The following is a 20,732-nucleotide window of genomic DNA, read 5'->3' as shown; positions in this document are numbered from 1 at the left end:
GCGGAGCACAGCCATGTTCTGGGGCACTTCCAAGAAGGTAAAGAAAAGTGGAAATCGGAAGAAGAAAGAGAGAAACACGTACGCACACTTATTGAGCCTTCCTCTCTCTCTCAAATCTAAACACGTGGTGGTCTGCTGCTCGGCTTGAAGTGGACCTGCATGGGCCTCCTCCTCGCCCTATATATATAGCGCAACCTTCCCGTCCCTCTTTCACCCACAACAACTGCCCGACAATCTTTATCTTCCTCCCCCTTCTCTCTTCTGCTTCCGCTCACTCACTCACTCGCAGTCTCACACGCCCAACTTCAACTTCGCAAGCCAGGCACAGACAACATAAAAAACCCACCTTCAAAATCCTCGATACAGACCGGGAAGAGAACAGCACACGAAACCCACAAAAGCCTTCTTGCCCTTCTCTGCTGTAGCCCCCCTCACCACAATAGAGATTTCCCCATGGTATCATCAAGTATGGCCGCTGCTTCTTCGGCTTCTGCTGCTGCCGCCGCTGCTGCTTTCAAGTCCAGTTTTCTCTCGTCTTCTTCGCAGCAGTCCTCTCCATCATTTCTTCTGGACTTGGGCTCTCTCAGGCCCAGGGATAAGCCCAACAGCAGCATCGCCTGCTCTCTCCACACCCCTTCCATTCTCCATCTCCCCGAGCAGAAAGCTCCCTCCCAGCCTCCCATTCCCTCTCCCGTCACCAAGCCCACAAAGCAGAACTCCGGCTCCAATTCGTCGTCCTCGTCGCCTCAAGATTGGAACTTTATACAGAGAGCTGCTTCGCTTGCATTAGATGCTGTGGAGTCCGCCTTAGTCTCGCACGAGCGCACCCACCCGCTGCCCAAAACCGCCGACCCGAGAGTCCAGATTTCGGGCAACTTCGCTCCGGTGCCCGAGCAGCCGGTCGCCCGCTCCCTGCCGGTGATCGGCAAGATCCCGGAATGCATCCAGGGGGTGTACGTCCGGAACGGCGCCAACCCGCTCCACGAGCCGGTCGCCGGCCACCACTTCTTCGACGGCGACGGCATGATCCACGCCGTCCGGTTCTCCGCCGGCGGCTCCGTGAGCTACGCCTGCCGGTTCACCGAGACGCACCGCCTGATCCAGGAGCGGGGCCTCGGCCGCCCCATCTTCCCCAAGGCCATCGGCGAGCTCCACGGCCACTCCGGCATCGCGCGGCTCATGCTCTTCTACGCCCGCAGCCTCTGCGGCCTCGTCGACCACGGGAATGGCATGGGCGTCGCGAACGCCGGCCTCGTCTACTTCGACGGCCACCTCCTCGCGATGTCCGAGGACGACCTCCCCTACCACGTGCGCGCCACGCGCTCCGGCGACCTCGAGACCGTCGGCCGCTACGACTTCGCCGGCCAGCTCGACTCCCCCATGATCGCCCACCCGAAGATCGACCCGGCTTCCGGCGAGATGTTCGCCCTCAGCTACGACGTCGTCCGGAAGCCCTACCTCAAGTACTTCCGATTCTCCAAGGACGGCGAGAAGTCCCCCGACGTCGAGATCCCCCTCGCTGAGCCGACCATGATGCACGATTTCGCCATCACCGAGCGCTTTGTCGTGATTCCGGACCAGCAGGTGGTGTTCAAGCTGCCGGAGATGATCCGCGGCGGCTCCCCGGTGATCTACGACAAGGACAAGGTGTCGCGGTTCGGAGTCCTCGACAAGAATGCGAGCGACGCGTCCGGAATCAAGTGGATAGAAGTGCCCGATTGCTTCTGCTTCCATCTCTGGAACGCTTGGGAGGAGAAGGAGACCGACGAGATCGTGGTGATCGGCTCGTGCATGACTCCGCCGGACTCCATTTTTAACGAGTCCGAAGAGAGCCTGCAGAGCGTGTTATCCGAAATGAGGCTGAACATCAAGACAGGCAAGTCCACGAGGCGCCGCATCATCGCCGAGTCGGAGCAAATCAATCTGGAGGCCGGGATGGTGAACCGGAACCAGCTCGGGAGGAAGACCAAGTACGCGTACTTGGCGCTGGCCGAGCCGTGGCCTAAGGTTTCCGGGTTCGCGAAGGTCGACCTGTCGACAGGCAAGGTGAGGAAGTACATGTATGGAGAGGAAAGATACGGCGGCGAGCCGATGTTCGTGCCCAGAGGTCCGGAATCAGAGAGGGAGGATGATGGGTATGTGCTGGCCTTTGTACACGATGAGAAGGAGTGGAGATCGGAGCTGCAGATTGTGAATGCGGTGACTCTGGAATTGGAAGCCACCGTCAAGCTCCCATCAAGAGTCCCTTACGGATTCCATGGGACCTTCATAAGTTCCAAGGACTTGGAGAGGCAGGCTTAGCTTAAGTGGGGTTGACTCTGTGTAGAGGTTGAACTAGTTACAGTGATGATGATCCAGTATATAGTTTCTTAAGCGTTCAGGAGCGGGTGACCAAACGAGGAGATTTACCAGAGGGATGTCTGCAGATAAGTCCCCGGAATTTCCTCGTCTACAAGATCAGACTCAGAGTAACATCACTTTTTGTGGGTGTTGTTCAAGTTTCAATTTTTTTTACGTGGCCTTTTTGTTTGTATTGTAGAGTAGGAGGTTTTGAGGGACCAGCTTGTAGCTTTTGGATGTAGCTAGGAATATGGAGCTCAGCTGGTTACTTCTTATTCTCCTACTTCTTGATGTGTATAAGATAAGAAAGTCATGTGATTGTTGCCATATTAAGTAAAGATATAAGTATAGTGATATTTGTATCTTCTGCCTTTACTTCTTTCAATCACTCTCTCTCTCTCTCTCTGAGCACTCTGCTCTCTATGGCTTCACCCAATGGGACATCTCTTATTTCACTTGTGAAGGGAAGATTCAGAGTGGCAGCTGACACTAATGGTAGTCTATTCATGGGGATGGGTGACGGTTGGTCTATTTTCATTAGGAGCATCGTGTGATGGATTAATGAGGAATGGATGCTTTCGGGGGTCACCAAGTTGCTTGTGGATCTAATATTTATCTATCGAGAGGACACAGTGGATCACACTCTTTTAAAGCCCTCACGTTAATGCAATGATGAAGTGCCCTCGCCACCAGTTACGTCTCTGCTCTTAAAGTTGCTGAGGGTGGCAACGCCTGATTGGTGGCTTTCCTAAATCTTTTAATTCCATCATCTGCCCAATGGTGATGCGCAAAATCATAGTACTATCCACCACGAATAGACAAATCCAAACACTTTCGTAGCAGAAGCAATTGAGTGCGGCTTTTGAAAAATGGGTGCAAAAGCTTGATTTGACTCAATAACTGTCTGATTTCATCTTTGCAGATGACAACAAATAAGTCAACTCTTTCAAAGCTTGGGGTTTTGCGTCGTATGGACTGTAGATGATATCAAATCTAAATAAAGGGAAAACCCAGGAAAAAGAGGGAGATTTCTCCAAGCAGATTGGGTTATTCATCCATAATGATGTTCCCATCTTCAAGTTTTTTGCTTTCGATTTTTCCCCCTCAAGGAATAAGAACTTAGTGAAGTGGACATTCATTCCTTGAAAATAGGAAATGGTTTGGACTTTCCTCAGAATATTTTAATGCTTAATGTTGGCAGATAGTGGGCAAAAGGGCATTGATATGATGATAGCACCTTGAAATTAATTCTTGTGTATGATCTGTTGTGAAAAAGAGAAGAAATATCCACTTGGTGCAACCAATCAACTCGTGCAAATTGCAAGGATCAATTATTGAGAAACTATCCTCCAATGCCCATGTGCCCTAGTGCTATGAGAGAGACACGGAGAGTGAGTCTCCTGCTGATTACCTCAAGTAAGAACACTCTCAACGTCTGACCTTCATAAGCACAAGGCGCAATATCTGCAAGTCTCAACTTTTATGAATATCTCCTCTCGAGTTGACATTCTGTTTCAGCATGCAAGAACGAGTTGGATATTTCATTAGTATGCAGAGCAGGCTTAGTCACTGGCCCAGTTTTGCATTCATAATGAGAAAATTGCTTATCATGATCAGTCAGGTTGATATCAGTGATAATGGCAGACCCTGGTCTCTGGATCATCTTCTAACAATTCCTATTCCTTTTCTGTCATGCTAACCAAAAGCCTCCTGTATGAAAAATCGACCTTTTTTGAGTAGACAGAGCTCAAAATCTTTCCCTGAGATCAGAAGACAGCAGATGATTGTTTAGCAATTCAACCACAATAATGAGAGACTTCAACAGATGCAGCCATTCAACTTGACACAAAATGGTGTGCCAAGTTACTCGGCATTAGAAAATGGGCCGAATAGTTTAAAATTCCTTCCAATAATAATCGAAGCATCGTATTCATAATATATTTAGAAAGACGTACAAAATGGGTGCAAGGGGAAATAACAACTAAATGTTGAGACGCTTATCCGCACAGACGCACCATGGATGAAAGTCTTCCAAGTTGATATGCAGGATGACGATGGAAATCGTGGACTAATGAGATTAGTTTCAACTTGTCAAGTTGCTATACTGACCTGCTCATGAGCTGGTTGATTATTACCCCTATATGATGATCACTCGGATTACAACATTATCGAATAGCTTATCAGCCGTTTCAAGAGTTGCTTTGGGTGGAAATTCATCTGCTCCATTTGACGCAAGAAAGTCCGCCTAAGCATGATAAAACTTCCGAAGGAAAGCGAGAAAGTGATCTCATCAAACCGTCTTTTAATTTTGGTCTAGAGACTCCAGATAATAGGGGTGAAAAAACATACTAGTTCTTCGAAATAGTGTGAAAAATAAGAATATCAAATCAGCAGCTCTAATCAGGAAATATTTATCTCATCTGGTAAAACATCCAGGAGAAAGAAACTTCACTTTCATTTATCACTTGTTTGAGCACAAATTTATCTCTTGTAGGGAGAAAGCCAAGAATCTAATAATTCTATTATTTGAGCCGCAAAATGAATGAGGTCCATAAGATTTCCAAACTCCATGCCCTCATCAAAGAAAGCTATGAGGCGGCTAATACTGATTGAGAGTAACAGACAAAAAGAATTAATAACAAGAAAGAGATGAAGTGGTGACGATTGAAATTTGAAGGTTAGCTCACTGGCCAATCTTAGGTTCTCTCTGTCCATTTGCCTTAACAATGCCCGCGAATGAAGTCACTGCAGCTTGTACCTAGTACTCTCAGTCTATTTCTACTTGAATTGAAGTCATGACAAAGTGAAAATGAAACGAAAGAGACGTGAACGGAACTATCTGCTTCTTCTCATTTGGGCGACCCTTGTTCGCTCTAGTTAGTCGTTCGAGCTCTACGATTGAAGAACTACTAGAGGAAAGTGAAATTATACACAATTTCCTGGTAGATGACATGGCATGATACGTCTATTATGATCTGTCCTTCCTAGCACTCTGCGTACAGGTCCTCGTAGAGCCCTAATGGAGGTGATGGTTATTGGTGACTGCCAGCCTAAGCTAAATCTCAGTAAGGGAAAATTCTCCATTTTGCAAAATGAAGCAAAGGTTCAGCTATTAGTTTTGCACCATAAGCCCGTGCAGACAATCATGTGAGCTTTTATGAGGTCTCAACGTGTGACTCATGCTAACAAATGGGAAACCTCAGCCTATAGCTCATTTGAATTTCGCAATCACTCCATCAACTAGAGATTGCAAACCCATGGGATACTTTGGTCGTACTCGTTCACTTACCATTGTGCCATAACTGTTCCTTAATGCTGATGTAGTGGAGGGATTTGGTATGGACTGACAATGCCCATTTTGTATTCAGACACTAAAAACGACAAATGCTTTGTCCATTATGTGCAGGAGGAGGTGAGCCACAGCCTTGCATGTTCTTTCCATGACCATGAGGAATATCCCTTGCGCAAGCAGACTAAAACATTGGTATTTTCCAGCACACTGACAGTGGTGGGTACTTGAAAAAAGTCGCTTTCTTCATTCGGGAAAGCTTCAGAACCAATAAGGTCCTACATTAACCTGTCCAAACTTTCTGTTCTGTGATGCATCGACTTCAATAGATTTTGAATTGTAAGTGTCTTTCGTTGCGTATTAAATACACCAGTGTAGTTGAGGTATCTTGCAGATTCGTGAGCTCCTCTAGGAACAGAACCACCAGGTCACCAGGAGAAACTGAAGCTGTGGATAAAAATCGGACCGCTCCTGAAATTCGTGGGCCTTTTGCTTTTCCAGGAGCGACAGTTCCATTACTAGTTAAATTATATACAATCCTGGATGTGGCAGCTAAGTTTATCTGCTTCCCTGAAAGTTACAATCTTTTATGTAAATTTTCAATCTAAAAAAGGAAATGTGATTCACCTTCCCTCTTATGATGAAACCCCACTTTAAAATTTAGACCCTTTACATATTTACTTGCTGCAAAAGTCTCAGCAGGTTCTAGAAGCCACCATGAATACGACACTAAGAAATTGGATGTTCAATGCTGAAAGAAGGAAAACTAGTAGTGAAAATACTATAGGAAGGTATACAAAGTCGTAATCTTGAACAAAATTAGGTGCTCTTTGACAGACCCCTAGATATTCGAGTGCTGCTGAATAAGTACAACAATCGTATTCTCGAAGAAACAAAAGGATGGATTAACCAAATACCTTTTCAAGGACGCTACCAAAGAAAAGATACTAAAGCTCAATATCTCACAGCCACAATCACAGCAGGCTCCAATACTGGTCCCCGCAATTCCTCATTCTTATCTCTTTCCATGTCTTAAAACCTTCCGATACTCGTATATCGTGGAGCCAATCATGGGACTTGCTGCTCAAGGACAAATAAGCTGCTTTCTGTGGGAATATTGGGAAAGCCATGAGCTTCCATAGCCTCCACAGATGAAAAATTAACAGGACAAACTGCTATTGGATACGTGCCGAGGGCAGAATCAGCGGTCCATTTGATAAACGTTTTCACGATATGGACTATGGAGCATCGCTGAGGGAATTTCACAAGTCCCTTTCCCATGGGTAGCACAATGTGTCATGCATCCATTGATCGGACCCGTCCATGTCTCGCCCTCTACTTCATCAGTGACATCACGACGATGCTCCCCGCCAAAACTGGAGCAATTAAAGACTACGCATAGCCATTATCTTGCTCTACTTGCTCTCCGTACTAAACATGCACAGTACAGCTTTGAATCAATATATGAGGACACATGACGCTGAAAGAAATGGATCTATGCAAAGTATACGACAGGTACCACGTGCGCATGCCTCCATAGTGGTGCAATGCAAGGACAGTGAGGCAGCTTCCTAGCATTAAATGAGGTGATAGAAGAAACCAACACACCAGCATTAGAACCCGAGAGAAGAAACGGCGGGGGATTGGCTATTAACAATCCTCTCATGCCAACCCAAAGAAAAAGTGAACAAAAGAAATCTCAAGCTTTAGCTGATACATCCGGAAAAAAGCATCTAAGGTTGCATTTGGTCGTCCAGATAAAAATCGGGATAGGATATGTTTTATCCTATCTTGTGTTTGGTAGTTGCTCAGGACGGGATAACGTCAGATATAGAAGGTATATAGATCGGATTAAAAAATCCTAGGAGGAGATGGGATAGACCCGAATAGGATTTTTCTTGTCCAGTTAATTTTTAGAAAACCCACCCTACACTCTCCTTTTCCTTCTCCTTCGACTCCTCTCACATTAATGTTTCACGAAAATACTTCACGGAAGCAACAAGAGTCAAAGTGTCTTCTTCTTCGTAGCTTTAATCAGACGAATTCAAGCTCCATCTCCAGTGACGAGCCACAGGCGATTTTGCTTTCTCGCAAGGTTTCGTGTGTGTCTCTCTGATGCAAAATCTATTAGTGGTGCGTTTTTGGACCGGTTGGACAGACAGAAGTCCAAACGGAAGGCGAAACGGTGATACGACTAGAACCGGTGAACCCGGTTGACGACATCGAATCGGGCTCAAATTCGGTCGTTTGAAGCGAAACGGCGTTCTGAACAAAACTCACTGCCTTTGGCTGTGATTAACGATGGATTTTAGCGATTCGAGATCGTTTACATGGGTTTTTCTATTATTTTAATATTTTTATGGGTTTTAATTTTAAAGGCAGTTTTGTAATTTTGTAATTTTATGTTTTATAATCCTAGTAGGGTTTGGTTTAGGAATATATAAGCTTGTTTTAGGGTTCTTTTTGAAGGACAGAACATTATCATTAATATTGAATTTCGAGATTTCTTTCTCTAAACAAGGTTTTGCTTGAATTATTCGCTAAACGCTGCGTCAGGGGTGGTATCAGAGCCTATGGCAACTGGCGGTGGTCTTTGTGACGATGATCAGGAGACTAGAGCTCCAACCCTTGGGGACGACGCGCTGCAACGTTTGGAGCAGTGTTTAATGGAACGCCTGGATCAACGAATCAATCAAAGTCTTCGTCGTTTCGAAGAACGATTTGACGAGTTAACAGATCGATTCGAAGGTCTCGGCGTTGATGTGAACCGGAATCGGCGAAACGGCAGAAGACCGGGTGTAGATCTTGCTCGCGGTGATCCTGTTGATAGGCCTGTTCCTGTCCGCAGGCTGAATAACCCTCTATTTTCAGAGAGTTCGGAAGAAGAAGAAAACGATTATTTTGATGAGGAACGTGCTGATTATGACGGCAGACATCGTCATAGACAATTTCAAAGAGGATATGATAGGAGAGATGGAAGACGACGTTACGACGATCGTGAAGGGAACGACTTTAAATTGAAAGTCGATATTCCTTATTTTAATGGAAGTTTGGGCATAGAAGAATTTTTGGATTGGATTGCTGATATAGATAAATTTTTCGATTATATGGAGACCCCTGGTGAGAAAAGGGTGCAATTAGTAGCCTGTAGATTAAAGGGGGGTGTGTCTGCATGGTGGGAGAGATTGCAGAATAAGAGGGAGCGAGAAGGGAAAGATAGAGTTCGAACTTAGACTAGGATGAGGAGGCTGCTGAAACAGGAGTTCCTTCCACCCGAATATGAACAAATTAGCAGTACCAACGTTGCCAGCAGGGCAATCGGACTGTACATGAGTATACGGCCGAATTTATGAGATTGGCGGAGCGGAATAATCTAGCGGAGACGGAGGGACAGCAGGTGGCCAGATATCTCGATGGTTTGAAACCCTTCATTCGAGATAAAATTGGGGTGCAGTTTCTGCGAAATTTAACTGAAGCGAAGAATATGGCGATGAAGGTAGAATTGATGCAGTAAGACAAGGGAAAAAGAGCATACGAAAATTATCGAGATTTCAATTCGAGCAGTTTGATAGAGAAGAGTGGCTTCAAAACCGCAACAACCTAGGGCGAAATCAAGAAGATAAGGCATTAGAAAAGCGTCCTATGAACGAGCCGAGGTATAAGGGGACTCAAGCACAGAAAACTGCGAACCCTAACCCTTATGCTAAACCAGCTGCGATAAAGTGTTACAGGTGTAATCAACCTAGACACCGATCTAATGAATGCCCTCAGAGAAAAACCGTAAACGTGGCAGCGAGAGATGAGGAAGAAGAAGGGTATTGCTGTGAGCTAGATGGTGAAGAAGATGATTTTGAAGATGAAAAAGGGGAAGTAAATTGTGTGGTGCACAGGATGATGTTGGCCCCAAAATAGGAAGATGATTCGCAGCGCCATCAGTTATTCCGAACTAGGTGCACTATTCTGGACAAAATATTTACTGTGGTTATTGATAGTGGAAGCATGGAGAATATCATTGGGAAAGAGGCAGTGAAGAAGCTGGGAATGCCCGTGGAAAACCATCCAAATCCCTATACGTTAAGGTGGATTAAATCTGGAGCGGAAAGCATTCAGGTGATTGAACGATGTAAAATTCCATTCTCCATTGGAAAATATCATGATGAACTGTATTGTGATGTGGTAGACATGGATGTATGTCACGTGTTGTTTGGGAGGCCGTGGCAATTTGATGTAGATGTGCAGCATTCGGGAAGGAGCAATCAGTATAACCTCGTGAAGGATGGAGTGAAGTACATGTTGCTGCCACTAAAGAATAAAGGAAAACAAGCTGCTGAAAATAATTTCCTTACCCTTACAAGGAAATTTGAAGCTGAGATTAAGGAGACCCGATAGATTCACGCGTTAATAGTGAAACAGGCATTCGAGCCAGAGGCTCAATTACAAGTGGAGGAGCAGCCCGAATCAATTAAGCCTTTATTGAAGGAGTTTAGTGAGCTAATGCCTGTAGAGATCTCAGATGGGTTGCCGCCTATGCGCGATATTCAGCACCATATAGACTTAATTCCTGGTGCTAGTCTGCCTAATTTACCACGCTACAGGATGAGTCCTCAAGAGAGCGAGATTCTAAAAGAGAAGGTGGAGGAGTTGTTACGAAAGGGACACATTCAGAATAGCATGAGCCCATGTGCTGTTCCGGCCTTGTTAACTCCTAAAAAAGATGGGAGTTGGCGGATGTGTGTAGATAGCAGGGCCATTAATAAAATAATCGTGAGTTACAAGTTTCCAATTCCGAGATTGGATGACATGCTGGATAGGTTGCACGGTGCTAAGTGGTTCTCGAAGCTGGATTTGAAGAATGGGTACCATCAGATTCGGATTCAGCCTGGAGATGAGTGGAAAACAGCTTTCAAGACAAAGGAGAGGTTGTACGAATGGTTGGTAATGCCTTTCGGACTTTCCAATGCTCTAAGCACTTTCTTGAGACTTATGAATCAGGTTTTGAAATCTTTTATTGGCAAATTCATTGTAGTTTATTTTGATGATATCCTGATTTATAGTAAGACTGAGGATGATCATCTAATGCACTTAAGGGAGGTGTTGACAGCTTTGCAGATTAATAAGTTGTATGTTAATCTTAAGAAGTGCAGTTTTTTAACTAATAAGCTGTTATTCTTGGGGTTTATTATTACTGCTGAAGGAATAGAGGTCGATGAGGCGAAGGTAAGAGCAATCAGGGAGTTGCCGACTCCTAAAACAGTTTCTGACGTTAGGAGTTTTCATGGGTTGGCTACTTTCTATCGGCGATTTATTAAGAATTTCAGTACTATCGCAGCCCCGATTACTGAATGTATGAAGAAAGGAAAATTTCTATGGGGAGAGGAAGTAGAGAATAGTTTTGCTATTCTGAAGGAAAAGTTATGTACTGCACCTGTTCTTGCCTTACCTGATTTTGATAAACTGTTTGAAGTGGACTGTGATGCCAGTGGAGTTGGTATAGGAGCTGTTTTGTCTTAAGAGCGTAGACCAATTTGCTATTTCAGTGAGAAGCTTAGCGAGGTGAGACAGAAGTGGAGCACTTATGACAAAGAATTCTATTCTGTCGTAAGGGCTTTGAAGACCTTGGAGCATTTATCTTATTGGGAAAGAATTTGTCATTTATTCTGATCATGAAGCTTTGAAGTATCTAAATAGTCAGAAGAGGATTATCAAACATATGCATGCGCGATGGTGTCAATTTTTGCAAAAATTTCCTTTAAGATTACAGCACAAGTCAGGTGTGCATAATGTCGTAGCAGATGCATTGAGTAGGAGAGCTGGCTTGTTGATTACATTAAGACAAGACATCTTGGGGTTTGAGCAGTTGAAAGACTGTTATGCAGATGCTGATGACTTTGGGCAAATTTGGAAGTCATGTGCTGCTGGTCAACCTGTGCAAGAGTTTTATGTGCAGGATGGCTATTTGATGCGTAGCAACCAGCTTTGCCTTCCTCGAACATCATTACGAGAGAAGGTAATTCGTGATTTGCATGATGGAGGATTAGCTGCACACCTGGGTCGTGATAAAACTATTGCTGCAGTTCGGGAGCGATTTTACTAGCCCCAGTTGCGTAGAGATATTAGCAAGTACGTACAAAAGTGTTATGTTTGCCAGACTGCTAAGGGGAAGTCTAAGAATACAGGTCTGTATATGCCATTACCTGTTCCTGACAATATATGGGAAGATCTTTCCATGGATTTTGTGCTTGGTTTGCCACGAACACAAAGAGGTGTGGATTCTGTTTTTGTTGTAGCTGATAGATTTTCCAAGATGGCGCACTTCATTCCTTGTAGAAAGACTTCTGATGCAGTAAGTGCGGCCAGGTTATTCTTTAAAGAGGTGGTTCGTTGGCATGGTGTTCCTAAGTCTATTACCTTTGATAGGGACAACAAATTTCTAGGGCATTTTTGGCGGACTTTATGGAAACTGTTTGATTCATCTTTGAATTTCAGTAGCACTGCTCACCCGCAGACTGATGGACAAACAAAGGTGGTTAATAGAACTTTGGGAAACTTGATTCGAAGCATTTGTGGAGATAAGCCGAAGCAGTGGGATGTTGCTTTATCACAGGCAGAGTTTGCTTATAATAATGCAGTTCATAGTTCTATTGGCAGGTTGCATTTTTCCGTTGTTTATACAAAGGCGCCTCAGCATACTCTGGATTTAGTACGGTTGCCTAAGCAAGCGGATAAGAGTGTAGCGGCAGATCATATGGCTAAACAGATTGTGGAAGTGCATCATGAAGTCCAACAGAAGCTAGAGGAAGCTAATCAGAAGGATAAAGCTGCAGCAGATAAGCACAGGCAGAAGCAGGTGTTTGTGGTAGGTGATCAGGTCATGGTTTTTCTTCATAAAGAGCGATTACCAGTTGGATCTTATAGCAAATTGCAGCAAAAGAAGTATGGGCCTTACACTGTCAGCAAGAATATCAACGATAATGCTTATGTTATAGACCTTCCACATAGTATGGGCATATCTAACACTTTCAATGCTGCTGATTTATCTCCGTTTCATGAGTCCGCAGAGCCGTTATATCCAGATCCTGATTTTAACTCGAGGACGAGTTCTTTTCAAGTGGAGGAGAATGATGTAAAATCTATTAGTGGTGCGTTTCTGGACCGGTTGGACAGGCAGAAGTCCAAACGGAAGGCGAAACGGTGATGCGACTAGAACCGGCGAACCCGGTTGACGATATCGGATCGGGCTCAAATTCGGTCTTTTGAAGCGACACGGTGTTCTGAACAAAACTCACCACCTTTGGCTGTGACTAAAGATGGATTTTAGCGATTCGGGATCGTTTACATGAGTTTTTCTATTATTTTAATATTTTTATGGGTTTTAATTTTAAGGGCAGTTTTGTAATTTTGATATTTTATGTTTTATAATCCTAGTAGGGTTTGGTTTAGGGATATATAAGCTTGTTTTAGGGTTTTTTTTTAAGGACAGAACATTATTATTAATATTGAATTTCGAGATTTCTTTCTCTAAGCAAGGTTTTGCTTGAATTATTCGCTGAACGCTGCGTCACTCTCTCTCCCTCTCTCTGTGCATCGATATTCGCACTCTTTACAAGGTTCATGAGTTCCTTCCTCGGTTTATATTAGCTTTCATAGGTGCAATCATTTGTGGGTATGGCTCTATTTCTCTCTTTCTTGTCTCATTTTTTTTGGCTTGCGAATTCTCGTTTAGGGTGGAGTCTCTCTATTCGGTTCTCGATGAATCGAAACATGCCATCGTTTTTCTTGAGGTTGCCCTGTCAATTGCGAAACCAGATTCCCTATCCTAACACGTCTCCTCTCTCTTATAACCTCATTCTCACTCTCTATCTCTCAGACTCTCCTCTCCTGTCGCTTGCTTAGCACAGTTGAGCTCTTGAGTTGCACCTCACCGATTTTGAGTTGCCGCCGCGCCTCGCTCGCTAATTTGCCTTTGGAACCGAGGTGGGTGTCGTTCCCGCCGCATTATAGCTCGTGGAATATGTTTTTTATTGTACATGTCATGTCCTCTGCACAGTTTTAAGAGGCCTTTGCTAATATTGATTATGTAAATCGGGTTTTACATGACAGAGAAATCATGCTTCTTTAAATGCTAGATTTCTCGGTGCTAGTTTACTTGTGCTTGCTATGTTCATGCTCAACTTTCTATGCTTTTCCTGTGGGAAAGTTGAGTCTCCTACTTGTCTTTAAAATATTCTTTTTACATTTGTGGAGTAATCGAAAGGACAAGAACAAGCTGCCAAATTACAAGAGGGAATCTGCTTCCCTCTTACGCCTGACTTTAGTTCATGCTTTTCTTCTTTCTTCCTTTCTTTTTTTGTTTTTGGCTTGTTAAGAGGACTCATCAGTTTTCCTTGTCTAGCCATGATTGAAAAGGATACTTCATCTTCATAAGATGGCTAATAGAAAATCAACTTTTAATTGTCATTATCTGTCATTGATTTGTATTATGTATTGTGATGTTATTTTCTCTGAGTAAACCCTCTACTTGAAGTTGAAGGTCTCTCTATGTTTTGCTAAGTAGTCAAAGGCAGGGTTAGGTTTGTTCACAACTTCATGAGAGTTGGATTGCATATTATCCATGGACGGGCGCTGCAGGCTCTCTCTTCGTTTTTAGTTCCTAATTCATCCTTAAATCTCTCTGCTCTCAATATGTCTATATTGTATTTGCCTTTTCCATTTGGTATGGCAGAATTCTTTTGGCTGATAGCTTGTAGAAATTTGACTTAAATTTGTTGGATTCATGCTCATATCTGTTGTCCATATTCATTCATTGTTCAAACAACAATCACCAAGGCTTGTCTATATTTAGGAATGGAAGGTAACGATTTCAGTCAACTCAAGGAAGGGGAACAAAGAAGACCGATGTGTATGGACAATAGATAAAGAAAATGCGTTTCTAAATGATCTTGAAGAACTAGTTGCACGAGGAACAGCTTCTCCAAGATGATAGACGGGAAAGACTAATGATTTGTTTTTTGAATGTGCTATGTCTTGTGAAGTTTGGAGCTTGGTTTATAGCTTTTGTGGTATTCGGTGAGTTAGGTAGAGTAGGAGCGATGGGTTGTAGTACATTTGTAAGAGTTGGAAAGGGAAAGTTATCCCTAATTTTTTTACTATAAGTAATTGGTGTGTTGCCTTTGTTGCTTTTATGAAAATGAACAACGTCGAACAATGTTCTTTTCGCTATTTCTTGGAATCATATGTTTTCTGAATGTGCTATTCTTGTGAAGTCAGGAGCATTGTTCATAGTTGTTGTGGTATTTGAAGAAGTAAGCAAGGTTTCTATTTCTTAAAATCATATGTTTTCTGAACAATGTTCTTTTTGCAATCTAGCATTTTCCAGTAGTGCAGTTTTTGTCATTTTTGGCAAAGAATAGTTTTTTAATAATGTTAAATCACACAAAGATATTTTTATGATTATAAGATTCGATATTATTTTATGGGCACTACATAGGGGCATATATGTCATTTACATTGATATCCGGTTTCCACTAAACAATGGATAGGATAAGATATAAAAATATCCGACTTTAAGTCTATAGTCCATCAAACAATAGATAGGATATGACAAAATTTTAGGATTTCTTATCCTATCCTATCAAGTCCTATTCTGATTAGAAATCCGGACGACCAATCGCAGTCTAAAAGTATTTGGAATGACACTGAGTTACTAGAGACAGAGAGCAGATCAATGGTATTGACCAAAATGCTCGTGTCACATAGGAACAAGATGAAACTCATGTCCTGGAAAGTGTAGTTCCATCTAATAGAGAGGTCAAATATTCCCACGGGAACAAAAACTAGAAATAGAAAGGGAAAATGACACAAATGATCCATGAACTTTGGCCTAATGTGTGATTTGATCTTAAACTTTTAATTTGTTCAATGTGGTCCTTGAACTTTAGTCCAATGTACAATATGGTCCATCAACTTTTAATACGTTCAATGTAGTCCCTGAACTTTTGGTATATGTTCAAATTAGCCCCTAGACTATATGAAAATATTCAATATTGTCCATGATATTGAATTGATGAAAGGACTACATTGAGTATTTTCATATAATTTAAGGACTACATTGAACATGTACTAAAAGTCTAGAGATCACAATGAACAAATTAAAAGTTGAAGGACCACATTAAACAAATTAAAAGTTAAGACACGTTAGGCCAAAATTCAGAGATCATTTGTATCATTATCCCAAATAGAAAAGAGAGAGATAGAGAAGCAGGGGACCAACAATACCAGCAAATTATCTCGCTGTATGTTTTCAGGAATTTTCGCTGAAATGCACAACAAACTTAGACCCGCTCGTGGGCTTGGGCCTGACTGCCGACGGGCCCACCCAAAAAGCCCATAATCCGGGTGGACTGGCCTCAGAGGTTGGACAGCGAGACTTGGGCTTAAGCACCGGCCTTGGGCCCTGGTCCACCGGCCCGGCCCTGCCGGGGTTGCTCTTTGCTTTTCCAGAGCTCGACGTTTGACTTCCTGGCACGCAGTAAAGAGAACTTGCAGTGCACTGAACTCGAAGCGCCATTAAACGCGAAGAAGAAGAAGGAAGGGCTCGTTCCCGCTGCATGAACGGGAGCTCGCGGCTGCGTCGGGCGTCAATCTCGCCGATCCATTGAACGGTCCGGTCCTGCGCTCCGCGATTGCTCGCCGCAAATGGCGGATCGGAGATCGTTTCTCAGCGAGGGAGCGGTGACCTACGCCTACCTCCTCCTCTACATCGCCCTCTCCAGCGGCCAGATCTTCTTCAACAAGGTCGGTTTTCTCGCCCCTGATTCGTTCGCCGGCGCGACCGCGCCGCCGCTCAATGACGCCGCATTTTGCGTTTCCCTTGTGGATTCTAGTGATTTTGGATAGCGAGAGCTGCGGTCGCGTGTCGATGGCGCTCGATTGGAGTCCATCGCGCTTGCTCCGTGCGATTTTGAGCGGCTAGTTGGTTTCGGAGTTGCTAAGCTGGACTGGCATAGTTCTATAGGTTAGATGCGATCCAGATTTTGGAGGAGACGAGGTTGAACGGAGCAAAATGGGTCGGACATTAGCTATAATGTCTGCCTTGCTCGAAATTTTAGATTTAGTTCATATCATGATTGTAATGGACAATTAGCTTGTGGAATTTGGAATGAGGATCCGTGTTGAGCCAGCTTTGTTAATTCACTTTTGTATGCAGACAGATGCTTGCTTCATGAATGAATATGGTCACACCACACTGTAATGGTGCTCTCGCTGAAGTTGCAATTTAAAGCTCGATATGCAGTGCTAACTAGAGCATGGTCTCAAATATATGTATAAATTCCGAACTGATGTCCACCTATGTTGTAAAATGCGGTGCTAACTAGAACATGGTCTCAAATATATGTATAAATTCCGAACTGATGTCCACCTATGCTGTAAAATGCAGTGGGTTCTGTCATCAAAGGAGATCAACTTCCCATATCCTCTTGGGTTGACTCTACTTCACATGGTCTTCTCCTCTGTCCTGTGTTTTCTGCTTACAAAAGTTTTCAAGGTACTTAGTATTAGGATCTATTACAGTCCTATAATCCTGTGATGGTCTTTCGCTGCAAATTTCAGCTTGTTAAACCTAATTGTGGATCATGATTATTGATTTGATTGCAGATAATGAAGGTGGAAGAAGGGATGACGCTAGAAATGTAAGTACTGAGATAGGTTTGGTTCCAAGGGGAAAAAATAGAGAAACTTTTTGTTATTATTCTCCTATTGTAATGCAATTCTTTATGGCTAAATGCTAGAGTTTTGATATTATTTTCTTGGAATGTTACTGGCAGTTATTTCCGAGAGTTTAATTTTAATGCATCGTGTCACTTTGTGAGAGATTAAATCAGCCCCTTCATTGAGTTATTTAAACAAACAAAATGGTAGACTGAAGGACAAACTTTGTGGGGGTTGGGTTTCAAATTTAATATTTGCTGCTAACCAGTCGTTATTGATAAAGCTAATTGTGGTTTCATCAAGTAAAATGCCTTTAGCTGCATTAATAGGACCACATTGGCATGCTGAAGAGATCTTTGGTGTTATATCATCGCCCATTCTTTCTCACAGTCAGTGCCATCACTTGCCTGTGGATAAAAGAGGTCTGCAAGGAACAAATTTGAACTAATCTTTTATTAGAAAACATACAAGTACAAGTGGTAATGTCTGCATATCAACTAAAATACAGACCCTATAAAGTTAAAATTGGCTTTTTTTTGGCTGGAGCCTGCTGTTCGAAAGTTCTGAGTATTATTTACCAAGAGTAATCTATTTTCCTAGTAGTGTACTTGCAAGTATCATTGCCTTATATGTTATAGTTCTCTTCATCTCCAGATATACTACCTCAGTGATCCCGATTGGTGCAATGTTCGCAATGACCCTTTGGCTGGGGAACACTGCCTACCTTTACATTTCTGTTGCATTTGCACAGATGTTGAAGGCGATCAGTACGTTCTTTCTATTCTTCTTTAAAAGTTCTTGTAAAACTTTGTGTTCACGTATTTAGTGAAGTTCAGATAGTTGTACCATGGCAGTCCATTGCTTCTTTCAGTAGATAAGTGATATCGTCCTGAAATGCTATTGCCAAATAATTTGTGCAGTGCCAGTAGCTGTTTTCATTCTTGGAGTGGCAGCAGGACTTGAAGTGATGAGCTGCAGAATGCTTTTGATTATGTCAGTGATAAGTTTTGGAGTCTTAGTTGCATCTTATGGGGAAATAAACATAAGCTGGATTGGTGTTGTTTACCAGATGGGTGGTGTCGTTGGGGAAGCTTTGAGACTTATTTTCATGGAGATTCTGGTAAAGAGGAAAGGACTCAAGTTAAATCCCATATCTCTTATGTATTATGTGAGCCCCTGCAGGTATGTTCCCTTCTGAAACTTAATTGTCAATTTGTTTGGAAAGGAACTGTTTAGAATTAACTATGGAAACTTCTGATCATGCCATGGGATGATCTCCTCTGTGCAGTGCGATTTGCCTATTTATCCCTTGGATCTTTCTAGAGAAGCCCAAGATGGATGCTCGTGGAACATGGGACTTTCATGCCCTTATTTTGACACTCAACTCTCTATGTACCTTTGCACTCAATTTGTCAGTTTTCCTGGTGATAACTCATACAAGTGCTCTGACCATACGTGTTGCGGGCGTTGTCAAAGATTGGGTGGTGGTGTTACTGTCTGCCCTTCTCTTTGCCGATACAAAGCTCACATTGATAAATCTTTTCGGTTATGGCATTGGTAAGTATCTCAACACATTTCTTCTTCAGTTTTCTATACAGTGATCTGATCTCTCTTTAAGGTTTAATGTTTGCCTCTATTTCCCAAGGCTTTCTTCTCATGAATCTTCCATACTATATCTGATCTTATTGTTACATCTTGTGATGTTGCTAGCAAAATTGTCATGCTTGAGGATTATACACACATCTAAAATGTTACCGAATGCTCTGTGAACAGTATCTTGGATTTAATGGGACTCATTTTAAATTGTTTATGCTTAATAGACAGATTTTTGTGTCTCTAGATAGTTGTCATAATTTTCCTAAAAAATCTCCATCTCATTTTTTCTTCTATGATTTTACTAATTTGAGAATCTAGGTCCATAAGGATCTTGCAAGCAATGGCTAGATAACTATGCCAGTAGCAAACTCAAGGAACTTCATTGAATTTTTTGGGTGCTAGTTCTCTTAGTAGTACTTACAGAAATTAAAATTGCAGCCATTGCTGGTGTAGCAGCATATAACAACCATAAGTTAAAGAAAGAAGCTTCTCGAGGCAGCTCCGATGACAAGCAACGTACTGAATCTATGCAATTGACATCGTCATCATCATTGGCTTCTGAGAAGTAGAAACAAACAATTCAGAGGACACCCCAGGTATAGCTTCTGCATGCTCTAATGTCCTTTAAGATCTCCCATATCTATTTTCTTGATTTTTTTTTTTGCTTCTAGAATTGTTTACTCTTCCATTCCTTTCATTGCTTCTTAACATCTTACAATCCTGCAATTGGTCAGTCACGTTCAATATCTCACTCAGGATCTTGAATGGCCCTGTTCCTGATTGGTAAAACTCATTTTCAACTTCCGTGCTATCTGTTTGATTCAGCATTACACGTAAATCCAGATGGTTTGTCATTCATCTGATTTTTCAAGAACGCCCAATTAAAAGTTTTTTGCCTGTGACAGATTCCTTGGGATTAAGATTGAAGTTCTCTACAAAAATGAGTTGGACATTAGTTTTCTTTTCAAGATAAAATAGGAGGAAAAAGAAGAGTCTTCACAAACTTGATGTTGGCAAGTTCCAAGATTCGTGGTATATTTCCTATTCTTAAATTTACCGACTCATATCCTCTTAGTGTTTTTTATTTAGTAAACTGCCAACTTGAGGAATATATGATATATATATATATATAAAAGAACATTATTAGCTCCTTTCTTTTGCATGGAAATTTGCTATACTTCCCCGTCCTATCAATCCTGTACTTTTCCTATCATGCTAAACGATCTCGTGGTCGGTTTGCTTGGAAGTATATTAATCGCAAGTCCAAGATAAGCGTCTATCTTCTGGTTATATGTTGTGTTTGTTGCGCAAACCATTTTGTAGTTTAGCTGCCTGCTTGAGAAGATCCATCTGCAGTGTGTTTTGTTCATTTACAAAAATAAGTGAATTAGAGTTTTGGCATAATGCGTTTTAATGTTGCAGGTTCAGAGCTGCTTCTAGAGAATTCTTTTTGTTATAGTGGAGCAGAACCGACCCGTGAAGCGGAGAAAATGATCCCTAGAGGCATGGCGAGCCCACCAACTGTATCATCGCATGAAGAAAATTATACTGATTCTTTTTTCACTGTTTTTAAAATGTTTCATATGTCACACCATGATTTGTTTGTAGATTGAAACTGCGGAGGAAATGGTCCGTAAATCATGAAAGATTTGTGAGGTCTCACCGTATGCAATTTAATGTCCAGAACACTTGATAGGATGATAACATGATGTATGTAGATGCCGCAGTTGCAACTGAATTAAGTTAATATGCATAATTAGTGATGTGAAAACCAGAGAATGGTTTCTGAATACCAGTG

The 20,732-nt window shown here is 42.5% G+C and overlaps 2 protein-coding genes and 1 long non-coding RNA gene across 5 annotated transcripts; all 3 read left to right on the top strand.

Moving 5' to 3' along the window:
• The first annotated feature begins 292 nt into the window (after positions 1-292).
• Positions 293-2,702, top strand: LOC115661466 (9-cis-epoxycarotenoid dioxygenase NCED1, chloroplastic-like). The gene has a single exon (XM_030583743.2). The coding sequence runs from the start codon at positions 454-456 to the stop codon at positions 2,299-2,301; it is 1,848 nt and encodes a 615-aa protein (XP_030439603.1). The 5' UTR covers positions 293-453; the 3' UTR covers positions 2,302-2,702.
• Positions 2,703-13,243: 10,541 nt separating this feature from the next.
• LOC115661465 (uncharacterized) lies at positions 13,244-14,874 on the top strand. Its single transcript, XR_004003091.2, has 2 exons — positions 13,244-13,603; positions 14,472-14,874. It is a non-coding gene; the product is annotated as an uncharacterized LOC115661465 (long non-coding RNA).
• A 1,285-nt stretch (positions 14,875-16,159) lies between these two features.
• LOC115661463 (probable sugar phosphate/phosphate translocator At3g14410) lies at positions 16,160-20,724 on the top strand. Of its 3 annotated transcripts, XR_008816612.1 has the most exons (9): positions 16,160-16,423; positions 17,067-17,174; positions 17,285-17,319; positions 17,993-18,105; positions 18,259-18,520; positions 18,627-18,895; positions 19,358-19,530; positions 19,840-19,966; positions 20,357-20,724. XR_008816612.1 is itself a non-coding variant. In XM_030583740.2 (8 exons), the coding sequence occupies exons 1-7, from the start codon at positions 16,325-16,327 to the stop codon at positions 19,501-19,503; spliced, it is 1,017 nt and encodes a 338-aa protein (XP_030439600.1). In that variant the 5' UTR covers positions 16,160-16,324; the 3' UTR covers positions 19,504-19,530; positions 20,357-20,724. The 3 variants fall into 3 exon arrangements, 2 of the variants coding, with proteins under 2 accessions (XP_030439600.1, XP_056167534.1); XM_030583740.2 differs by lacking the exon at positions 19,840-19,966 and having other exon boundaries at positions 19,373-19,530; XM_056311559.1 differs by lacking the exon at positions 19,840-19,966.
• Positions 20,725-20,732: the final 8 nt, after the last annotated feature.

The sequence above is a fragment of the Syzygium oleosum genome, unplaced genomic scaffold (genome assembly GCF_021117445.2).
Source record: "Syzygium oleosum isolate NSW1041296 unplaced genomic scaffold, Sole_v2.1 Sole_v2.05, whole genome shotgun sequence".
NCBI lineage: Eukaryota > Viridiplantae > Streptophyta > Magnoliopsida > Myrtales > Myrtaceae > Syzygium > Syzygium oleosum.
The sequence above is the reverse complement of the archived record's forward strand: the minus strand, read 5'-3'. Positions and strand labels throughout refer to the sequence as shown.